This window comes from Myotis yumanensis, unplaced genomic scaffold (assembly GCF_028538775.1).
Source record: "Myotis yumanensis isolate MYYU_CA2020_CCGP unplaced genomic scaffold, mMyoYum1.0.hap1 SCAF_6, whole genome shotgun sequence".
NCBI lineage: Eukaryota > Metazoa > Chordata > Mammalia > Chiroptera > Vespertilionidae > Myotis > Myotis yumanensis.
In genome coordinates, this window is record NW_027223757.1 from 88,138,538 (window position 1) to 88,162,204 (window position 23,667).

Sequence of the window (23,667 nt, forward strand, 5' to 3'; positions counted from 1 at the left end):
AGAGTGTCATGTGGTGCTAAATGCTGTCCCTGACCTTCCGGGTGGTGGTGGCCAGGAAGGAGGGCACTGCTGACCAGCTCTGGCCCACACACAGCTCTGGGGGTCCCCTGTGCAGCGGGCACAGACCCTCAGAACCAAGCTGGTCTGCCCAGCCCCCATCCTTCCCACATTCACTTTTCTGCCCAACACCGAGCCTTACATGTAATCTGCACCCCAACCTGATGAAGTCTTGGTACCCCCCACTTTCCAGATACGGAAAGTGAAGCTCAGAGCAGTGAGAAGATGTGCCCCAGGTAACCCACTGGCGGCCGCTGTGGCCAGGATGTGAACCAGGGGTGTCTGCTCCGAAGCCTGGGCCTGTCCCCCTCTGCCCTGTGCTGCTGGCGGAGGGTCCCCAACTTGCGATCATGAGTTTTGAGGTGGGTTGGCCACCCCAGCTCCTGTTGGGGGGCAGGCCAGCGCGCAGACCTGGGCTCTGGGGAGCAGGGACAAGCTGGCACAGGGCTCGGGTCACCAGCCCAGATGGCGAGATGGCAAGTCAGCAGTTCCCGTGACCTCCTTTGTGGCCTGCTCGAGGGTTGTTTTTAGAAACTTCGAGTGGCTGGTGACTTCCCATGGCTGCTCCTTCCGCCCTGCAAGGTCGGGGCAGATCTAAGGCATCTCCAGGAGTGGAGGGCGGGGAGCGCCGGCATGCGCTCATCCTAAAGTCGAGATTAGATCGTGGGTGTGACTGCTCAGCCCTGTGATAGCTCTGCAGCACCTGTCACCTGTCTGCCTGCTCCTCCCCTCCACTTGGTTGGCATTTCTTAGCCCGGTCCCAGGAGTGGGCTAAATGGTCTGGATATTGGGTAGAAAGGGGGCTTTTGGCTGGTTTTTCTCTGTGCTCTGTCATCAGCTTGCTGTGTGCCTTCTACCATGTCACTAACCCTCTCTGGTCAGCAGCATCCATTTTGTCTGTCTTCCTGATAGACTCTTAAGTCTCAAGTGATTAGGGCCAGAGGCGTTTGCAGGTAGGCAAGGTGCCTGATGCACGTGGGGTTTGAGGGGAGGAGGGAGGTGCCAACTCCACGCTCTCCTTAGCCTGGTACAGAGGAGTCGAATGGGGCCGCCCAACAAGCCAGGAGCCAAGTCCTATGCAGGGACGCTCGCTCCCTCATGACCCACACCCACCTGCTGTGTTTGAGGGGTCCTGGCTGAGGGTTCCTTCCTCAAGTTGTTGGCCCACTAGTTGGGAGACACCTGGGCTTCGGGAAAAACAGAAAGATGTCGGCACTTCCAGGATCTGGATCGTGGGGACAGGGAAGGGGCCAGGTCGTGAACCCAGGCCCCAGGCTGCAGCGGCCCTGGGACTAGGCCACAGCCACTCCAGAGCAGGGCCGTGGCTGTGAGTCAGGGGGTAGAGGAGCTGCAGGTGGAAGAAGGATGTCCCTCTTGTCACTTAAGTCTCTGGACATGCCACCTGCCCTGAGTCCTTTAGAACAGCAGTCGCCAACCTTTCGGACCTCACGGATCACCAGTCCGAGACCACTGCCTCAGAAGATGGCATGGGGTGGATTTGAGACCAGAGCTCGAGAGGGTCACCTGGTGTGTGTTTGGGCCGGAGGGGCTCCTTCCGGCTCCCAGGGCCAACTCAGGCAGCGGTGTGGTGGGAGGTCCCCTGTGCCCCCCACACAGAGGTCCAGTCTCACTCAGCAGCTGAGCCCTCCCGGTGCTGAGAATGCCTCCCTGGCTCCCATCCTGAGTTCACCACCCCCCTCCCCCGCCTCACTGTTTGCTTTAGCCAAGCCTGCAGCCTCCCAGGTCAGCCAGTCCTGAGAAGCTAGCTCTCCACTCTCACGGGAGGGGCGCCCAGCTGCCAGGGGGTTACCAGGGGGTTACCGTCCCAGCATGAGAACAATGGGGGGCAGGGTCACCTCCTTTGTTTTCATTGTCCCTCCTGCGTGAGGACAGGGCTCCTGGGCCTGAGAAAGTCGGAAGCCCGAGGTTTCTGCTAGTCCCTGTGAGTGTGAGACCTGCCAGGGCCTCCGGGCTCTGCAAAGGCTGCTGAGAGATGGCCCCGGAGGGCGGGCGAGGGGAAGCCCAGAGGTGGACGGGAGGACAGTCAGGCGTCCGTCGCCTGCATGCTGACTCCAGGCTTGGGCCTTCCCCCTAACAAGGAAGGTGGCGGTTTGGGTCTAGGACAGTGGGCTGTGTACAGTATTAGAGGCCCCTGCAGCAGGACCCAGGCATGCCTGTTCCCCAGGCTCCCCCAATGGCCTCGAGGTGCAGTCCAGGGTAAGAAGCAGTAGGGGTGACTGTCCCCCGCGGTGTGCATCGCGGGCTGGATGGTGTCCCACGTTCCCCTTTGCCTAATGAGGTGCCTGGGTTTCTGGGGTTGGGGGCAACAATTTATTTCCCCTTCTGTCTTCTAAAAACAGTACAAATATACAAATATCCAGGTAGGAAATGGAGCAAATCTGAAAATTTAACAAAGTCCCCGTTGCAGTAGCCGAGGTCTGTTCTCAATGGAGACATGGTGCCCTTGCATGTTTCCTTGCACCTGTCCCTGCTCCCCCAGATCCCAGTCCTTCCCTGGGAGAGACACGCCCGGGGGAGCTGGGCCTGCTGCTGGCGCAGGTATCAGGGTGGCACCATTGGGCCCTCGCCAGCATCCTGCTCATAAACCGGGCCTGCCTCTGAGCCGCACCCTGGTCACCTGGGCTGAGGCGGAGGGCAGTGAATACCACGGATGCTTTCCCTTGTCCTGAAACCCTCCCGCCCCCAGGGAGAAGGAAGGCTGAGCCCAGCGCTCACACCTGTCGCCATCCCCCCCCCCCCCCCGCCCCCACCCCCCACGAAGACAGCAGCTACATCCCAGAATTGCCTGTGGACCCTGTTAGGGCCCTGGGCCAGGTCAGCCACATTATCAGCCTGAACTGGGAGCCACTGCCTCAATGGTCGTGTGGTGCCAGGCCTGTTTCCGCATCTAAAGACAATCCCAGCACCCCTCCCTCACCCCCAGTTCACCTGAAGGGAAAGCTCCCGAGGCTGAGTCAGTGGGAGAGATGGGGAGGGAGGGAGTGAAGAGCATTGAGGGCTTAGCTAATAGAGTTAAACTCTCTAATTTGTCCTGGTAATGAGCTAACAGGTGCTCATCCCCTCTGCAGGGCACTTTGATCTGCCAGCCTCCCCAGCAGATGGAGGGTGACTAGATGGGAATAACAGCTGTACCCACAGCCCCTCAGCCGCTCCCCCTTCAAAACTGCAGGGTGTTAGGGGGAGTCCCAACACATAGGATCTGGGGTCCTGCCCCTCCACCCTTTATCTTTCGGGAGCTCCTGGTGTAAAATAATTTGAAAACCATTGTATCAAACAAGCCCAAACTGCACAGACTCGCCTGAAAAGTACTGTCTTGTTCAGACCTCCCCTAACCCACTCACGGCGGGGCCTCCTCTTGGCCCCCTGCCCTGGGCGGCGGGGGGACGGAGGGCTCCTTGTTAGAGACCAGATGGACAGACAGACAGACATGGACACACACGGAGAGCCCTGCACAGAGGCTGGGGGTGGGGGTGGCACTGGCTGCCTTGTGAAGCTGAGGCAGCTGGTCAGGAAGTTGAGACAAGAGTTCAGAGAAGTGTCTGCGGTCCCCAGCCTGGGCCTCACGTGGCCCCCAGCCTGGGTCTCACGTGGAGAACACCGTGGGGGAAGGCACCCGTGCGTGGCACCGCTCTGTGCAGCCGCCTGTCCCGCTTGGCTGTGCAGGAAACCGACCAGGATGGCTCTGAGTGGCAGAGATCGGGGAGCTGGGCCTCCTGAGGGGTGAGGAGGACACCCCGGTGCCTCTGTTTCCTCCGCCCCTGCTGCCTCTGGGGAAAACTTTCCCCCAGGTCCCTGACTCCGACCGCCCGGTGCCTGGGTGTCCTCCTCGATGTTAGAGAAGTCACCCTGTGCCCTGAGGAAGCAGGACAGTTTTCACTGCCAGGCAGGGAAGGTTGGGAAGAGGTGGCGGGTGCCGGGAGGCTTGGGAACTGTGTCCTGTGCTCACCTGGGCCTGTCCTCCAAGGGCAGGGAAGCAAACCCTTTGATTTGTCCTTGGGGACAAGCAGTCTCCCCGCTGGTCCCAGGGTCTGGTTTCCTGACAGACACGCGATCACAACTCTGAGTGCGATACATTCACTCAGGGCTGGCGGCGTCTTAGGTGCTTCTCAAGTGTAGAGCAGGTGTGGGTTTGGGCAGATGGAGAAATTGAGGCTGATAGGCTGCCGTGGCGCTAGCACTGAGAGACGACCCCCCTCCCTCGCAGGCCCCCCCGCACCCTCCTTCACACACAGGCCAGCCCACACTTCCATGAGCCTCTGCCTGGGAGAGGACGCGGGTCTGCCTTTACAGCAGAGCTGGGTCACTCCCTTTCATGTTCCTTTTTCCAAGGGACAGGTCTCCCCCTCCTGCAGGAAGGACAGCCCCTTGGGTCACCCCAGGGACTCTCCCAGCCCCAGGGCTCCTCCCTCTGCCCTTTTGGACGAGGGAGCTCTCGTCTGACTCCCTCACCCCAACCCCCGGCCCCCAGGACCTTCAGCCCCCTGCCCTCCATCCTACAGCCTGGTGACCAGCCCCAGCCCCTCCCCCCCTGCATCCAGCCCCTGACCCTGCCACCCCCACACCTGCTGGGGTCGGACGCTCTTCCCATCTTCTTGCTGGATAAAGGCTTCCACCTTGTTGCTGATGAAATTAGTGAAAGTCCAACGGCAGCATGATGCTGGGAAGCTGAGGGAAGGACCTGAGAGGCCGGGCGAGTTCAGGCCAGAGGACATGCCCTCACTCATTGAAGTTAATCCACCCACTCATCTAACACATTTATTGAGCACCTACTATGTGCCAGGCAGTATTCTAGGCTCTGGGAATACAGTAGTGGGAAAGCCGGTAACAGACCTGCCCGTGTGGAGTTTACCTCCCAGGGGCTCTCCATTCCTGTGGCTGCTTCCCTTGCCATTGCCCGGGAAGTTGTGTTCCAGAGACCTGGCTTCACTCCTTGAAGCTCAAAGCCCCCTTCCCTACCCCACCCCCAGCCAGAGAAAGCACAGAGGTTACGGGCCGGACTGCCCAGCCCCCCACCACTGAATAGCTGCCTACCCTTAACCCAGCCAAGTTACTTAATTAGCCTCTGCCTCAATTTCCTTGTCAGTGGATAGGGGTACAGTAGCTCCCCTCTTATCTGTGGTTTTGCTTTTCTGTAGTTTCGCCCGCAGTGAACTGGGGTCCAAAAATATTACATGGAAAGTTCCAGAAATAAACAGTTCGTAAGTTTTAAATTGCGTGGCATTCTGAGTAGGGCGATAAAAATCTCTGGTCATCTCGCTCCACCTCCGCCCCCCCCCCCCCCCCCCCCCGCCCACATGAATCATCGCTTTGTCCAGCGCACACAGGCACCGTATGAAACCCACCTGTTAGTCATTTAGTAAACATCCGTTATCAGATCGACTATCTTTCCTGCGAGGTGCTTCTGTCCCTTACCCTTATTTTACTTGACAATGGCCCCAAAGTGCAAGGGTAGTGATGCTGGCTCTTCCTTTAAGTCAGAAGTGTATGTGTAGGAAACGCATAGTATTTGCACGGTTTGGTGCTCTGCATGGTTTCTGGCATCCACCGGGGGTCCTGGAACGTATTCCCTTTGGATAAGGAGGATGCTGTAAAGGTACCTACGTTATAGGGTTGTGAAGATTTCTGTGAGCCGAGTTAAAGCGCTTTCATTGGTGCCTGTCCTATAATAAGTGAGCCCTTACCAGCTAGTATTCAAATATTAACTGTTAATAATCTACGATAAGGGGATAAATAAGCCATGCCCTACCCACCTCACAAGCTGGCTGGGAGGGCTAAGTGAGAGGAACCATGAAGGTTCTTCTTGGACCACCAAGCACCGTGCAGGTGGTAGTTAGCGCCATCGCACCGTGGAGCCAGAGGGACCGAGTGAGCTTGGATGGGCTGAATTCAGGATGCCTGCAACCCGGATGGCGAAGGAAGGTTGGCTGGTGCAGACCCAGGGGAAGCTAGCATCCGGGGGGATCCGAAAGGCTGCCCGCATAGCAGGAAGGAGCTCCGAACCCTACGTGACGTAATGCCTGCTGCACGTGACGAAACGCCTGCTGTACGTGACGTAACGCCTGCTGCACGTGACGTAATGCCTGCTGTACGTGACGTAATGTCTGCTGCACGTGACGTAACTCCTGCTGTACGTGACGTAATGCCTGCCCAGGAGCTGGAGGCAGTGGGAGTAGCCCTGTGGGTATCACAGAGCTGCCACCCCCAGACAGGCTGCCACCCTTGCTTCGGGTTCCCCCACCCTGCCCGATGATGGGAAGGCCCGACCTCAGCCCCGGCACCCTGTCTGAGGGTGGGCATCATTTCCCATCCCCTGGATGTGCCTTCTCCAGAACTGCCCACTCGTCAGGATGAATCTCCAGGAAGAGGTCCCTCAGCTTCTGCATGGGAAACCCCGGGTCCCTGGGGATGAGCAGCTGTCCGGGAACCCAGATTTCACGGACAGGAGAGCCCGGCGGGTGGGGTGAGGGAGCAGGCAGCCTGAAGCCAAAGGCAAAGGCATGAAGCTGGGCTCCCGGAGGGCTGGCTGGGAGAGCTAAGCCCGCAGGAGTGGATGGACTGGTTTTAGGGCTGTTTTCTCAGCTGGTGCGAAGGGGTGGAAGTGTGCCCCGGCCACGGTGGCCACAGGAAGGGGGCCGGTGTGGGAAGTGGGTAGGGTGACAGCCGCTTGGACCCAGACAGGCAGGCTTCTATCCTGACTTGGTCGCTTTGAGCATCCTGACCTTAGGCTACTTATTAGCCTCTAAGCCTTGAATCCTCCATTGTAAAATGGAAAAAAATGATGGTTTCTTCCCAGCAGATGGTTTCTGTCCTCGCTGAACGAGCTAAAGGCTCGTGGAGTGCGTAGCATGACACTGCTGCATAGTTAGCCCTCAATAAATCACAGCTGCGCATCATGAGGGCGACAGAGGCAGCAGGGAGCTGGGCCCTGGCCGTGTGCGGGGTCTCCCTCGCCTCTCTCCAGGGTTCTGTGGAAAATGAAAACAGTGTCTTGTGTGAATTTGGGAGCCAAGTTAAAGAATACTGCGAGTGAGCAGGGGCCACCTCCTCCCGCGAGGGCTGTTTCCCTAACCCCGGGGCACAGGACACCGAGTTTAATTGGCTGTCTAACTGGATGTTGGCCTGGCTGCCCACACCCCTCCCCTAACCCAGGGATGACCTCAGCCTGGGTCAGCCCCTCTGTTCTGGGAGCCCTCTTCCTCGGCCTGTGTGACCCTGACCGTTAACCAGTACGGCATCCCAACCACAGCCGCAGGGAGCAGGCACCCCGAGTTCACACTGGGGCCTCTGGTCCCCGAGCCTGGCTTTCCTCGGGCCTCAAGCAATGCCTGTTGGGTTAGATACACATAAGCCCTGGCGAGGGTGTCACACAGCAGCACTAGCTTTCTGCTTCCCCCAGCACTGAGACGGAGCCCAGCTGATTCTCAGGCCAACTGCTGGGGACTGTGGGCGGAGAGGAGGCGCCACAAGGGGCATTGGGGAGCCCGGGGCAGACGGAGCAGTGAAGGGAGGGAGGCAGGGAATGTGATTAGCAACCGTGTCTAGAACCTACTCCGTTTCTGCCACTTGACCTCTCAGCCTCAGTTTCCCCACCTAACCCAGGAGGCACGAGGACTGCCACTGGATTATTCTGAGGGTCAGTGGTGCTTTCAGCCCCGGGGGGAGTGAGGCCCTTAGAATGCCCCCTGCCTGCCCCTCTCGGGGTGACCACGAAGGATAACAGAGGTCATGTGGCTGTGGCTCCCTGATAACCCAGGCCAGGGGCTGCGGCTGCGGCTGTGCCCCAGAGGCACCCTCCCCTCCCACAGGGTGAAGGCAGGAAGCCCGCTTTTCCGCCTCAAAGCTGCCAACCACAATGCCCTCTTTGGTTTCTTGTCTTGCCAGCTCTTATGGTTGATGTCTCCTTAGCACTTGCTATTCTTGAGTCACAGATCACCTTAGGCAAGCCATTGTTTCTCAGTGGGCTCAGTGTCGGCGTGGGGGGGTGGGATCGTGGGGGGTGTCCTCTCTGGTCCCTGCTCAGTGCCAGCAGCAGCCCCACCATCACCCGTGCCTGACACAATGCTCCCCACAACCAGGCAGCATTTCTACACGCCTGCAGTGGGTGCCACACCCCCCCACCCCACACCCCAATTGAGAACCCCTGTTCCTGCCACGCCGCCAACATCCCTGACGTACAGTGCTCACCGTTGGTCTAAACACTTTCCGTTATCAGAAATGGACAACTGCCAAGGGCAGGCCATGCTGAGATGGCTGAAAAGCCACCCTGTTCCCTCTGGGACCTTGGCTCCTTGGCTGACAGGTTGGTTGACGTGTGGTGAAGTCACCCAGAGTGGAGCAGAGTGCCCCTGTGTGGCCTGCCTGGCCCTGCGGGAACAATGGCCCGTTTCCTCCCAGCCCTGGGTAGGCCGCGTGCTGGCCGCCTGAGATGCATGGGCACTTCTTTCTGGCGGCCCGCCTCGTGGTTGCTGCTTTGTGCTCAGCTGAAACCCAAGGACCTTTCCCTTAAGTCCTAGACTCGTCTTTTCTAACCCAAAGTGTACGATACGAAAAATTTAAGACAGTCGTGCCTTATCAGTTTTGGCCCAGTTTTCCAGTACGGGTGATTTTGAGTCCCAAGCTATCATTGTGAAGTGTTAGCATCTTTTCCAGCCCAGCCTTGTCCCCAATTTTGCGTCCTTTGACGATTCGACTGGTGAGCATCTCTGTCTTTAGTGTGCTGTTCGTGAAAATATTGACGGGGCCAGGCCTTTGGCCAGGTTGATAATGATCGATACTTCTTGAGGTTGTTTACCCGTCTTTCAACAGACCCAAATTAATCCCAGCTCTACCCTCCATTTCTCCATCTTGTCCGCATGAATCTTTTAAGCCCCTGTGTTCGGCTGCCTCGCTAAGTCTAGATTCCCCGCATTCCACCCAACTTGAAGGCCCCGCAGCCCTTTGGGGAGGGAGATGCACTTGGCCGAGCATGGCTGGTTCTCGGTGGCCCTGTGCCGGCATCCAGTGCCACCCCTTCCTCTCTGGATGCCGAGCGTTCTGCTGTCGAGAAGTCTGCAGGGGTTCAGGTTGGCGCTTCCAGAACCCATCCTTGTTTGTGTGAGAACAGGGGTGGCCGGTCCCCTGAAATCTCTTCTGTCCCCGAGATTCTGTGGGGATGACCAGCCGTGGCGCTGCAGGCACGTCACTCTCTGGTCAGCGGTACAGTTCCCGCCTAAAGGTGTCCTTGTTTGCTCTTCTCATCCCTGGCCATTGGCTGTGCTCCACCCTCCCCACTCTAAGACAGAGGGCTGAGTGGTGCTGCTTTCTCTGCCATCTGCTTAGCGTTAGGACACAGTCTCATTTCCAGGAACGCTTTTGGATGGGACTTTGTGTTTGTTTTTAGCTCTCCTGTCGGCCTGTTCGTATCAGAACGTCCCAGTGCCTTCACCTGCACGTGGCCTGGCCAGCGCGCTGAGGGCAGCCTCTGCACTTGGCGGCCTGGAGAGAGGTGCTCTGGAGCCGCCGGGAGGGCCAGGGCAGCGAGTGTGTGGTGTATGGCCTGTCAGACAAGCCTGTCATCATGGAAAATTCTTTAGAACGTCTGCAGGTCCGTTTATACGGGCGGCTGCTGCTACTGCTGCTGCAGACTGCACTTCCTCCGGAACAACCTGCCCACTCCCTTTCCCCCTGGACTTCACATGCTGCAGGTGGTTTCAAGCCATGGTTTCCCTGTCTCTCTCCCGCTTCCACCCCTCGCTCTGTCTTCCCTCATCCTAGGCTTTATTTTTATAGGGCATATGGCTGAGTTCCTGGTATCTGGCCTGGATGGGACACCCTGGGGCCCTCCTAGGGGACAGAACTGACCCAGATTTGGAGCAAGGTCTGGCCCCGGGAGCTGCTTCTGGAGTCCAGGCCCTGAGGTTGGTAGGTTGGGTGAGCGGAGGCAGAACTGAAGGATGGGCTAGAGCAGCCAGCGGTCGCCAGCCTTTCGGACCTCACGGACCACCGGTTGGTGACCGCTGGGCTGGAGGCAGGTTGTGGTCCAGTGGAAACAGGTTTGGCAGCTATTGTTTTTGCTAGAACAGATAAGCCCTCTCCTGGGCCGCTCCCTGGACTTTCCCAGGTGGCCTTTCCCCGACTGCCCAGTTTCTGGGAGCTCGGTGGGGACTTACAGCACGATTTTGAGTCACCCTGACATGTATGCACCCGCTGATCTGTCCTGTCCCAGACACTGAAGTTGCTCAGCCCAGGGCTGAGATGAAAGAGTCCAGAGAAGGGGGTTGTGGGGAGAGGATAGCAGGGAGAGGATAGGGTCCCGGGCACAGGGAGCAGGAGGCCTTGGCGGACAGATCCAGGAGGACCCTGAGTTTGACCTTCGCAGGTGTCCTGACAGATTGGGTGCCAGGAGTATAAGGGCCCCTCCCAGGCCAGCGCTGCAGTGGAACGTCTCTGTGGAGAGCGGGGTGGCAGAGGGTCCCCCTGTGCCCGCTGTAAGAGGCAGGACGGTCTCGCAAAGTGTGACCCCTGGACCAGCAGCATCAGCACCACCTGGGAACTTGTCAGAAATGCACATTTTTGGACCCCTTCCCAGATCCACTGGATCAGAGACTCCGGTGGGGCCCAGCCGCCCAGGTTGAACAAGCTGTCCAGGTGACTCTAGTGCCTGTGAGTTTGAGCAGCGCTGGCTCAGTGAGAGGAGGGACTTGGGAGCCAGTCTGCCTAGATTCATACAGATGGTCCCCTACTGACGAGGGCTGGACTTCATGGTTTTTTTACTTTAGGATGGTGTGAAAGTGATATGTATTCCGTAGAAACTGTACTTCAAATTTTGAATTTTGAGCTCTTCTGGGCCAGTGATATTTGCTGGGATGCTCTCGTGGTGCTGGGCAGCGGCAGCGAGCCCGGGCTCCTAGTCAGCCCCGCGAATCAACAACCTGCTCTCCACGGTGCACCGTGTGGCCAGTGTTTTCTAGATTCTGTGTTCTGAGCATGTGTACGGTGGGCTAGGCTGAGGGTGATGTTTGGTAGGTTGGGTGCATTAAATGCATCATCAGGCCTTTATTGGGACGTAACCCCATCGTAAGTCCAGGAGCAACTGTACTTGACAGCTGTGTGACCCACTTAATCTCTCTGTTCCTCTATAAAGTGTTTCATCACCTATAAAATGGAGACAGTAATGCCACTTGTTACTGTGATGATGAATGAACACTTACAAGGAATTGAATAGAGTGCAGCCACTTGAAAAGCTTTTGTTCGTCTGGCTTCCTCTGACCTCCATTGTCTCTCTCTTTAGGTCGTATCTGATGCTGCAGGTGAGGGCGTGGCCATCACAGGGAACCAGACCTTCAACAACTGGAACTGGCCCAATGCAATGATCTTTGCAGCCACTGTCATCACTACCATCGGTAAGTGTTCGGGAACCTTCGGGGTAATGCCAGCGCCACAGAACCTCGCAGGAACACAGTTCTGGTCAAGGTCAAGTTGGGCCGTTCGCTGCCTGGCCTTTTGACACTTGTCCTGGGGATTTAGTGAATCCTTGGTGACTGGCCATATCGGGGAGACTGTGCGGTGTCCTGACCTGGGCTCTTGGAGCAGAAAGACACAGACGGCCTGGAAGTCAGAACCATACAGGGGCCAAGCAGGTCTCCCACTGTACACGCCCAGCTGGGGGTCTGTTCTGGTTAGGAGCCGGTGGCCACTCCAGAAGTTAGTGACTAAACACAGAGCATCTTATCTGCTGCCATTCTGTGGGCCGACTGGTTTCCACCAGCCGGCTCTTTCTTGCTTGGGGCCTCGCAGGCAGTGGCTGGCGCCGGAGTTGTCTGCAAACCTGGCCGGCAGACATTCGCCATATCTCCTGTCACTGTTTTATAGAGGTTGCTGGCTGTTGCTGGGGAGCCCCGCTGGGGATGAAGGCACGGTGGTGTGGTCATCTCAGTGTGGGTTCCAGGAAGGAACATACCAAAGCGAGCATTTCAAGGGATCAAGGGGAGAAGCGGCAGTCTCTTAGACCTACCAATGTCCCTGGTCAAGCAGGTCAATGAAGCCCAGATTCAGAGGGCGGGGCAGGGGGGGTGGGGTTAGACGCCAGCTCGACGCGAGCAGCAGGTTGCGTAAAAGGGCAGGAATGAAGAGTGTCCGCCTTTGGAGACCATCTGCCACAGTGCCTCTGGGGTCGCTACCCAGGAGGGTGTCTTTTTCTAGTTTGCACATGACTCATTCAGACTAGAAGGCTTGCTGATGGTGGAGGCTCTGTCTGCCTTCAGGGAGCTCCCGGTCTGATGGCAGAGGCACAGCCCACGCCCTCGTAAGTGCTGTAAGTGGTCGTGGTCGTAGTGTGATTAAGGGGAATGCCATTTCCCAAGTATTAATGTTAGATCAAGAGCAAGTGATCTTAGAGAACAAGTCTCCCTCATGATGTGCGTGTGTGTGTGTGTGTGTGTGTGTGTGTGTGTGAGGGGGGGGGGGCGGGGGCGGGGGGCGGGGAGAGAGAGAGAGATGGAGGCGGGGCCACTCGGAGCCTGGGCCCATTACCCCGGCGATGGCTCTCTTCTTAGCTTCACTTCTCCTCTGCCTCAGGTTACGGCAATGTGGCCCCCAAGACCTCCGCGGGGCGCCTCTTCTGTGTCTTCTATGGTCTCTTCGGGGTGCCGCTCTGCCTGACGTGGATCAATGCCCTGGGCAAGTTCTTCGGGGGACGCGCAAAGCGGCTGGGCCAGTTCCTCACCAAGAGAGGCATGAGCCTGGTATGTCTCAACCAGGGGGGATCCTGGCAGGAGATGGGAGGGTGGCAAGGGTCCAGGAATTGGACAGAGGTGTTAGACGGCAAGGGGGCAGTTTCGGAGCCCCTGCCCTCCTGGGTCGGGCTGGAACCTTTCCCCCCCCCTCCTTCCCCGGCCGGTGAGCCTCCTCCCCGGTGGCCACTTCCCCGGTCCTCTGGGTGTCCCTGCTGGGACCCCCTCGTCACCATCGCTGTCTGACTGGGTCTCCCCGCCCCCTCACCAGCGGAAGGCGCAGATCACGTGCACGGCCATCTTCATTGTGTGGGGCGTGCTGGTCCACCTGGTGATCCCGCCCTTCGTGTTCATGGTGACCGAGGAGTGGACCTACATCCAGGGCCTCTACTACTCCTTCATCACCATCTCCACCATCGGCTTCGGCGACTTCGTGGCTGGTGAGTCCTGCCCCGCCCACCCCCTGCCTCTGCCTCCCCTCCCTCCCTCCCTCTCTGCTTCTCTCTCTGCTTCTCCAATATCCATTCAGCTGGCCTTCATGCGGAGCCCCAGTGGGCATTTGTGTCCAGGCCACTTCCTGCACCCAGTAGGGTCCTAGCCCTACCCTGCCAGTTGCAAGAGGCAAGCAAGGCTCGGAGCCATTGCAGGAGACACCCACTTCCCTTTCCTGGGACGAGGCTTCCTCCTCTCCGCTCTCTGTGTTTAGCATCTGGTCTCTTCCCAGCAGGTTGGGCGCTGGGAAAGGCAAGTGCGTGTCCATCTCCCAAGCTTAGGGGCACTCGGTAGGGATGGACCTTCCGCCTGCAGGTCTGCCTGTTGCCCAGGCCGCTCGCGGTCACAGCTGTCATCCTTCATAGGAGCCGAGAGAGCAGTCCCAGGGGCTTGGCTCAGGGGCCCGAAACTTGCTCTCTCCACAGGCAGCTTAAACACAAGAGAGGCTTTCTCCCAGGCTGCTGGGGCCCGGGCACTCCCTCCCGCCCCTTCCTACGTAATCCGGGCGGGAGATAAGGTTCTTTGGCCCCTTTGTCTGGCCACTCGGTCACTCTAGTGCTTGTGCCTGCGGCCTGCCCAGCATCCTGGTGCTTAATCTTCTTGACACCACGTTTGTTCCCCCAAAGCCTGCTGCCCTGCCCAGTCGACCTCAGCCTCTGCTCCAGGGGCAGGGGCAGGGGCAGGGGCAGGTCACCACCCTCTGCCCCACTCTAAGTGGAGACTCGGAATGCTGGCAGGGGGTGGCCGCGTGGGGGAGGAGCAGGAAAGAGAGGCCTGGACCTGGACACTCCTCTGACCTGGCAGAGTGGGCCTGCTGTTTCTGGAGATAAATTTAGACAAAGGCACAGTCCTGCCATGTGCAGCCGCTGGGGCCCAGCGCAGGTGAGGGAGAAACCTGTGTGCAGAAGCAGGGAGGGTATCGGAGCACTTTCTCACTCCAGGAAGACACTAACCTCTGCCTCAGTGTTCTCATCTGTAAAACGGGTTAACAAAACCAAAACAGCCGGCCGGTGTGGCTCAATGGTTGCACGTCAACCTATGAACCAGGAGGTCACAGTTCAATTCCCGGTCAGGGCACATGCCCAGGTTGCAGGCTTGATCCCCAGTAAGGGGCGTGCAGGAGGCAGCCGATGGATGATTCTTTTTCATCACTCTACCTCCCTCTCTGAGATCAATAAAAATGTATATTAAAAAAAAAAAAAAAAAGCCCTAACCAGTTTGGCTCAGTGGATAGAGCATCGGCCTGCGGACTGAAAGGTCCCAGGTTTGATTCCGGTCAAGGGCATGTACCTGGGTTGCAGGCACATCCCCAGTAGGAGATGTGAAGGAGGCAGCTGATCGATGTTTCTCTCTCATCGATGTTTCTAACTCTCTATTGCTCTCCCTTCCTCTCTGTAAAAAATCAATAAAATATATTAAAAAACAAAACAGAACGAAAAGCGCCTACCTCCCAGGATGGTGGAGCTAAAATGAGTTACTGTCCTCCAGCGCTGAGCGCGGGCCCGGCTCAGAGTGCGTGCCCTGGCTGTCATCACACCTGCTGGTGCCCAAGACCTGAGTGAGATTAGCAGCACCTCATAGCCCTCGGCCCAACCACCAGCCTCATTTCCATTAAACTAGTCCCAGCTGCCTCACTTAATTCCCATCCTAGTTTTAGCTGAACTGTAACAAATACACCAAAAAAGTACACAACGCAGGTAGGTGTAGGGGTGGCTAACTGAAAGGCAGACGTCCTGGACTGCCCCTGCCCTGTGCTGGCTCCAGCACCAGCCTCCCCACCCGCCCTCTCCCTCCAGCCACCCTTGCCCAGTAAACCACTCTCCTGACGGCTGGCAGTGGAGGAAACTGAGGCTCAGGCAGGCGCCTGGGGCAGGCCAGCTTCTAGCACAGGCCTCCTGCCTTTCTCACGCGTCCCCTTGTGTTCTGGCGCCGTGCCCACTCTCAGAGGCTGTGGCCTTGGAGGGTCCCCGGGCCCCGCACACCCTCTCCTGACCCTCTGGGCTTCCTGCTCTGTCCTCAGGTGTGAACCCCAGCGCCAACTACCACGCCCTGTACCGCTACTTCGTGGAGCTCTGGATCTACCTGGGGCTGGCCTGGCTGTCCCTCTTCGTCAACTGGAAGGTGAGCATGTTCGTGGAGGTTCACAAGGCCATCAAGAAGCGGCGGCGGCGGCGGAAGGAGTCCTTCGAGAGCTCCCCGCACTCCAAAAAGGCTCTGCAGATGGCGGGCGGCACCGCCTCCAAGGACGTCAACATCTTCAGCTTCCTGTCCAAGAAGGAGGAGACCTACAACGACCTCATCAAGCAGATTGGGAAGAAGGCGATGAAGACGAGCGGGGGTGGGGAGAGGAGCCCGGGGACGGGGCCCAGAACTGGACCGGGACCGGGACCAGGACTGGGACCGGGACCGGGACTGGGATCAGGGCTGGGACCAGGCCCGGGGCCTCAGGGGGATGGGCTGTCAGGCGTCCCCGCCTCTCTGGCCCCCCTGGTGTTCTACTCCAAGAACCGGGTGCCCAGCTTGGAAGAGGTGTCTCAGACGCTGAGGAGCAAAGGCCATGTGTCTCGCGCCCCCAGTGAGGAGGCTGGGGCCGGGCCCCCCGAAGGCGGCTCCCCCACCTCCGAGGTGTTCATTAACCAGCTGGACCGCATCAGCGAGGAGGGCGAGCCCTGGGATGCCCAGGACTACCACCCGCTCATCTTCCAGAACCCCAACATCACCTTCGTGAACGAGGAGACCGGCCTCTTGGACGAGGAGACGTCCAAGTCCTCGCTGGAGGACAACCTGGCTGGCGAGGAGCGGCCCCAGGAAGAGGCGGAGGCCCAGGCGCCCCTGACCTTGGGCGAGTTCCCCTCCTCGGACGAGTCCACCTTCACCAGCACCGAGTCGGAGTTCTCTGTGCCTTACGAACAGCTGATGAACGAGTACAACAAGGCCGACTGCCCCAGGGGCACGTGAGGGGGGGCCGGCCCCCCACTCCACCTTTGATGGCCTCCGTTACCTTCCTCCTGGGCCTTCCTGCCAAGCCTGGGACCCCTGGAACTGGGAGTGGGGGGCCAGGGGCCTTTCTCGCCTGCCGTCCCCTCCAGCTAGCTGCTACCTGCCAAGCGTGGCGCCCAGGACAGGGCCTCTGTTCGGCTGAGCGGCACCCCGGCGGTGGGAGGCGTCTGTCCTGAGCACACCTGGTTTATTGGATGGCTCAGGCACGGGTGGGCTGGCAGGACTGACCCCCAGGAGGCCTGCACGGCGTGGGTCTTCACCCATCATGCGGTTGAGAATGTCACACGGTTCTCCTAGGGCGGGCCGAGGCCACTTGAGCGTACCAGTATTAATGAGCTTGTGTGCTCCGCACTGACCTGGCATTTCGGAGAGAGGGTGGGCCCTGCCTTTGCAGGAGGTATAGCTGAGGGGTGGGGTCTGGGCGCTCCAGGCCTCTGCAGGAGCAGGGCCCTGCCTGGGGCAAGAATTTACGCCCCATCCCCCTGTCTGTCTGTCTGGCCCCTCTGCAAACTGTGGGGCAGAGGCCGCCTCGGGAAGGGAGCAAAGCGATAAACACTCCTGATGTGGGAGCAAGTCCCATGCGGGCTGAGGTCCTAGATCTTGATGATTTTGATGATTCACTGGGGACTGTGCCCCGCTGGGAGACCAGTCCCTGTCTCAGACGGTAGATGCGGGCTCTCTGCCTCCAGGGAAGTGGTGAGAGGAAGCGAAGGGGCAGACCACGGCCACTGGGGCTGGGCTCCTGGAGCTGGTGAGCAGGGAGCTGCAGGAGCCAGCTCAGCTCTGCCTCCCTCCCGTCTCCCTGTGCCCAGAACAAGGACCTCGCTGCTCCCCAGGTTGCTCTTGGCTCAGCAGTGGGAATGGCCAAATATGTGAATCAAGCTCCTCCCTCCAGTGTACCTGTGCGTGTTCGTGCGTGCGTGCGTGCGTGCGTGCGTGCGTGTTTGTGTGTGTGAAGGATGTGATGGGGGAGCTAAAGATAATGTGAAACTACGCAGACTGTTTCTGGTGGGGCTGGCAGGGTTCCTGGGTTCTCCGTGATGGACACTAGGGCCGGCCCACTGCCCTGCATGGTTTGCTATTTTTTACATAAACTGCTGTTTTTATATCCCTGGCATCTGTCGTTGGCGTTAGAGCCGAAGGAGAGAGAAGGAGAAAGAGCAGGGTCCCAAGGATTGGGATGTTCAGTGTTCCCCCTCCAAGCCCCTAACTCAGTTGGGCCTTCCTTGGTGACCTCAGCCAAGGTCATGAGTCCCCACACAGGGTGGGGGGCGGGGAGGGGAGCACTGAGCAGAGTTGGGGAGGGCACCCGTCACGGCCCATGAATGCCCGGCAGGAGGTGAGAGATCACCCTTGACCCCAACACCCTCTCTGCCTCTCAGCCCCTTCTCTAATACTGTAGGACCACACAGGGTCAGAACCCAACATGTGAAGACAGCGATGGACACGTGTGTCCACATCCCCACCCATCCTGTAGCTGAGGGGTGAGCTGGCAGTGGGGTGAGAAGGAGCACCCTGTTTTTCTGTGAAATGTTTTAATACGTCTTCATTTCCTCACCCCACCTTGCTGGGGTGTCACTGGCTGACCTGGAATCACACACACTGTATGTACATGCCAGCAGTGATGTCAGATGTAATTTATTTTAACATTTTTACAATAAAACATGCGATGGACAGTCCAGCCTGGTTTGTGCTGTTGGTGGGGGAGGGGTGAGGGGTGGGGGGCAAGGTGGCCGGGGCAGTCTGGGAAGATGGGGAAGGGCTGAGGACACCCTCAGGGTCACGAGGAGACTTGGGGGGTCTGGAGGGAGAAAAAGTGAAAGGTAGGCAATGGGGAAGGACAGGCAACCTACGATGAGGCGGGCAGAGCACACCCTTGCAGGAAGTGACAGCTGGCAGGTCCGAGTGGGGACAGGGAAGGGCTCCAAGAGCAGGACTGAGCTGGGGACAGGGAGCTGGGGTGATGAGACAGTCTGCCCAGCACTGTCCTACAGGCTCTGACTCGGTCGTATGTGCATGAACTCGTTTGATCTTGCAACAGCTAGAGAGGTGGGTGTTGCATCCCCATTTTACAGGCGAGGAAGCAGGCCCTGGAGGTGCTTGTGCAAGATCTGGACAGGTGGGGAGCCTGGGTTCAACCCGCGCAGCCGGCTCGGGTCACTGAGGTCGGCACCTTCTATGACAATTCCGGGCCTTTCTTCCCAGCACCACACGGGACGGCTTCCGTTGTGAGTCTGTTGGAAAACATGAAAAGTTTTGTGATTTCAGGAGTGAGCCACGTTTTTCATGAGGTTGTAGATGTGTTTTCCAAGGATCATTGTTTAAAATACCAACCAATTCTTAACTACTTTATATCATCCTTCCTTCTGCCCAAATACCTCCATCCCCCCCACCCCCTTGTAACTTCGCCGCACTATGCACTACCTTTCTTTCGCACTTGCCCATTTCACCAAGTCCTTTGACAAATACAGCTCTGTGTGTACTTCCCTGTGGCTCAGGTTACTCAGCCCCATTCGCACTTACGGAAGTGACTCCTGGGGCACAGCTTCACGGAATTGTGCTCACGGGTGACAAGGCCCAAACGGGGGGTTGGGGTGGAGGTGTGGTCTTGCCACGGTGGCTAAGATTAGATGGGAGCTTTCTGAGCAAAAGATCTGGAAAAGGGAGCGACAGCAGCTGGAGCAGAGGGTGTGGCCTGGGAGGCACCCCGAGTTCCTGAGGGGTCCATAGCATAGGAGGGTCCCCTGCATGTCACAGGCCTGTCAGGGATGGAAGGTGATTTAGGAGTCAAGGGAGAGGACCCTGGTGGGGGACTCCCTCTACTGCCTCCAGATTCATAACCCAGGTCAGTGGGATCAGGGTAAGAGGCCTGCAGGCTCATGGGTACATTGTTCAACCCCAGAGGTCCATGGGGCTCTGAGGCAGACATCCCTACTCTAGCAGGCCAGCTCCCAGCAGCTTCCTGGCCCTTGGTCCTCCCTCCTACATCCCAGCAGCCTCCCTGCCCTCGTAGTGAACTGACACCCTGCTCTCCACAGTCATCACCTCATTCATTTCTTCAAAGAATGTTCACTGAGCACCTACTATGTACCAGGCTCTACTCTGGGCACTTGGAAAACAAAGGTGTAAAATGGACAGAGACCCCTGCATTCGTGGAGCTTCTGGTCTGGTTCCCTTTGCTCTCACTTCTGGCCATTTTTCATGGTTTGTGCTTGGTATTTATATCCTGTCCATATTTCTCAAGGATCTTTCGATCTTCTCCATTTTGTATTTTAATCCTCACACCAGGTATTATTATTATTATTATTATTATTGCAAATTCAAACTATTAAGCAGCAGCAAAACAGCTTTCCTGACTTGCATTACCATTCCTCATGCCGCCTCCCAGAAGTTCCTAATCTGAGGGGGGAGACACCCTCAGAAACCACAGTCTGATGGAGGAGACAGTTCCCACCCTCTGAGTCTGCAGGCTGAGGGGGTGCAGAGCACAGAAACAGAGAATCACAAGCTGTGTCCCAGCTGGGCCTCCGCCTTCCCTGTGGTCCTGGAGGAGTCACTTCGCTTCCTGCCAGGACTGATGAAGTCCTGGGTTTCACCCCTGACTGGCGAGGGCCAGTGCTGGCATCCTCAGCCCGACTGGGGGGCAGTGAGGGGGCAGGAGGAGGAGGCAGAGCTTCGCCGCTGTGGGTCCCTGAAGTGTGGGCTCGGCCCCGCCAATCAGCGCTCCACCCCTGAAATAATCGGTCCCCAGTTTCCAAATTCATTCACAACTGGTCCAGGAAGCGGATGCCAGTTTGGGACCTGCCAGGATGTGTTTGTGTAACAGGGAGAGTGGTTCGATGTCTCTCCCCCAGCCCAGAGCACCTCCCACAGGGAGCCTGCCGCCTCTGTGCCATTTCCTGCTCCTGTCTCCAGGCCTCACACCCCGCCCTCCTGGGAGCCCAGAGAGAAAGGGACGTGGCTGGCTCACCTTTGGATCCCCACCTCTGGGCCTGGCTTGGAGGGAGGCTCAGCTGTTCTGCGTTTACCAAATGGAGGTGAATGAACCCGAGGCCTGAGCTCTTGCTGGTGATTCAGTCCCTCTCTTCCCGGGGCAGAGGCCAAATCCACAGGGCTTGTTCCACGAGGGCAAGTTCCAGCAAAGCCGGGTGGATGTTGTTAAGGGGCCTTGTCGCAGGCTGCGGTGGCTTGATGAGTCACCTAATTTTGCTAAGTCACCTGAACGTGGTGGGCAGGACAGGGACACAGCACACCTTATTTCTCCACACCCCAGAAAGTACCTCTGACACACCCCTTTCGTGTTTCCCCACACCTCTGTCCGCACCTCTCACCATCCCAGTGGCCCCCAGTCCCCTGGGGGGCGGGATCCCCGGGATCCCCACCCCCCGCCAGTGGTCCCTAGTCTCCATGCTTCCCTCTGGGCACCTGTGCTCAAAGTGGCCACTCACCTCAGCTCCCAGGGGCCAGCTTACAAATCCCTTTCACATCCATTCCCAGATTACTCCACAGCCCAGGGAGCCATTTTACAGCCCTGTTAAGGGGCTTTTTCCTTTTTCTTTTAAAAAATAAATAAATATATGTTGTTGTTGTTGTTGTTATTATTATTATTTCAGAGATGAAGGGAGGAAGAGAGAGATAGAAACATCAACAATGAGAGAGAATCATTGATCTGCTGCTTCCTGCACACCCCACACTGGGGATCGAGCCCGTAACCCACCCGGGCATGCGCCCTGACCAGGAATTGAACTGTGGTCTCTTGGTTCATGGGTCGATGCTCAACCACTGAGCCACGCCGGCCGGGCAAGGGGCTTTTTGCAAACAAAGAAACGGGGTATCTTGGTTTGGTTTCTCAGGAGAGGAAGGCCTGAGACCAGGATGTTTGGAGGAAGTAGCAGAAGGGGAGAGAGAGAGAAACATGGGCAAAGAGCAGCAGGCAGTTAAGGGGCATTGTTGGTCCACTGTGGGCATCTGGGCCCAGTCCTGCTGGCGGTCCCCTAAAAAACCTGCTGCTATAGGACAGGGCTGTCCCTCTGAGGGACAGAACCCTGCATTTACCCACCAGTTCCCACCTCACTGGTTAGGGGCACAATCCCCTTCTTCCTCCCACCCGGGCTGCCTGTGACCGACCGTGTCGTCAATGACCACGACAGTATTTCCCACCCCACATTCTGGTCAGCAGAGTGACCGGTCAGTCCCTCAGCTAGCGATGGAGTCTGTTCCCCTGTGTGTGGCCGGCCCTGGGACTGTTTGGGGCAACAGAATAATGTGCAAGTGACCTTCTGTGCATCACCAAGGCCCGGCGGCTTCTGCTTTTCTGCTCTCGGAGCAGCCAGCCATCTGCAGGAAACCCTTGCTGTGAAGAAGCAAACCAGCCTCGTGCAGGAGCCACGGGAGAGAGGACGTGCAGCCAGGGCGCCATCCGGGATGCTGGGCCCAGCCACCCCCGTGCTGCAGTCAGGCTTGGTGTCCTTCTAAGCCTCAACATTCTGTGCTGTTTTGTTAAGCAGCGAGAGAGAATGGGACACTGGCTGGGCTCGCCCTGAGCTCAGCGACCTTCTGACGGGTTTTGGAGGAAGCTCTGGGGTGGACTAGCAGAGAGGCACCAAGCCACTCCAGCAGGAGTCGGCAGCACGCCTGCACACGTGGGCTGTCCACGTGGCCACACTGATGTCCAAAGAGGACCGAGGGATCAGACACGGGCGCAAACAGCATTCACTGCCCTGACACTCAAACTCTCTGAAGAGACAGAGTTGAGACCAAATGCCATCAGGTCTTCTGACTCCTTCCACAAGATCCAAGTTTTTCACCTTCGAGACATCAAAATCCCCTCGACTCTGGGGTCTCAAGTCCTCTGCTGTTTAAACAGTGCTGGAGGCCTGGGGCGTGCTGCCATCTAGCTACGTGCCTACGTAGCCACGCCTGCCACTGACCAGGACACGCTATGCCCACGATCTCATTTAATCCCTCCACGCTGAGCTCAGTGTCATGATCCCCATGGGGAAGCTGAGGCTCTGAGTGGTCATGTAATTTGCCCAAAGCCACACAGTGAGAAGCAGAGCCTGGGTTCTAACCGAGAACCCAGAGCCTGTACTAGCCTGGACATGGAACAGAGAGAGCTTGTACACCCGCAGCAGCAGGGCCAAACTCTGCACACGAGAACTGCAGTGGAGAAACACTGGCTATTTCATTAGCTAACACTCCAAAGCCCAACCGCCCTGATGGGGAGGAGGCTACAGTTCTGTAGGGCAACGGCACAACACCGTGGGTTGGGGTTCTGGCGGTGCTGGGAGCTGCCTGGTCGGAGGTGAGGTGAGGGTGTGGATCTTGCTTCAGGTCTGGGGGACAGCTCTGAGGTCTCTTCGGGTCTCTCGGTCCAGTCTCATGGGAGAGTAGCCAGGGGGTCATTCGACCTTGGGGCTCAGAACTGAAACATAACTGAGGTCAAGACGTTATCTTTTGCCCGGCCGCTGCGGTTGAGTGGATTGAGGGTCATCCCACGGACCAAGAGGTCCTGGGTTCGATTCCCAGCCAGGGCACATGCCCGGGTTATAGGCTCAATCCCCAATAGGGGAATGCAGGGGGCAGCTGATTGATGTTTCTCTCTCTCATTGGTGTTTCTCTCTCCCTCTCTCTTTATCTAAAAATCAATAAAAACATATTTAAGAAAATGTTCTCTTTCGCCTGCCTGAGGTCCTGACACTGTGGCCATTAGTCAGGTCCGGGCTATTGTCTTCTGCTGCCTCGGGAATTGCTAATTATCCCGGGGAAAGCCTAGGTCTCTGAGGGGTATATGTATTTACATATTTATATAGAGAGAGATGATTTCTAGAGCTAGGATTTCAAGCTAAATTTAATCACAGTCGTAAGGACCCCGGGTTTCACCTGCAGGAGCCAGGCTCTCCAGCTCGAGGGCGCGGGCACCACCTGAGCTTTCTGTGTGACTTTGGCCACGGTCCAGCCACTCCTCATCTGGAAGACCAGTGAGGTGAACCAATCGCCGGATCCCAGCCCTGCGGTGACTACCCACGAATCAGCGGGGGATTCCTGGGCACCACCTCCGAAATTCTGATTCAACAGGTCTGGAGCAAAACCCAGAAACTCCCAGGTTCCGGGGAATACCTGGCTGGGGATCTCGGAACTCGGGTCCCCGTGTTTACCTCCAGTTACAGTAAACTTCCTCCTCGTTCGTTCGTTCATTCCTTCACCTGACCCCTGGCCAGCAGAGCTGCTCTGTGTGGTGCTGGCGTCACACCCTATTCAGTGCAAATGGCCTGTATTTGAGGAGTGTCTCTTAGGTTGCCCAGAACACTGATGTTGGTGACTGAGGAGGAAGAAACATGAAGAACAATTACCAAAGGCGGTCAGGCCTTCACCTCTGTCTCTCCAC

The 23,667-nt window shown here is 57.8% G+C and overlaps 1 protein-coding gene across 1 annotated transcript in view; it reads left to right on the forward strand.

Annotated features, from left to right (window-relative positions):
* Positions 1 to 17,956, forward strand: part of KCNK5 (potassium two pore domain channel subfamily K member 5) — a 35,592-nt gene extending 17,636 nt beyond the window's left edge. The window contains exons 2-5 of the mRNA XM_070418642.1: positions 11,348 to 11,459; positions 12,634 to 12,800; positions 13,060 to 13,228; positions 15,301 to 17,956. Of these exons, the coding sequence (XP_070274743.1) occupies positions 11,348 to 11,459; positions 12,634 to 12,800; positions 13,060 to 13,228; positions 15,301 to 16,238 (1,386 nt within the window). The 3' untranslated portion in view covers positions 16,239 to 17,956. The remainder of the gene's footprint in view (positions 1 to 11,347; positions 11,460 to 12,633; positions 12,801 to 13,059; positions 13,229 to 15,300) is intronic.
* The last annotated feature ends 5,711 nt before the right edge of the window (positions 17,957 to 23,667 follow it).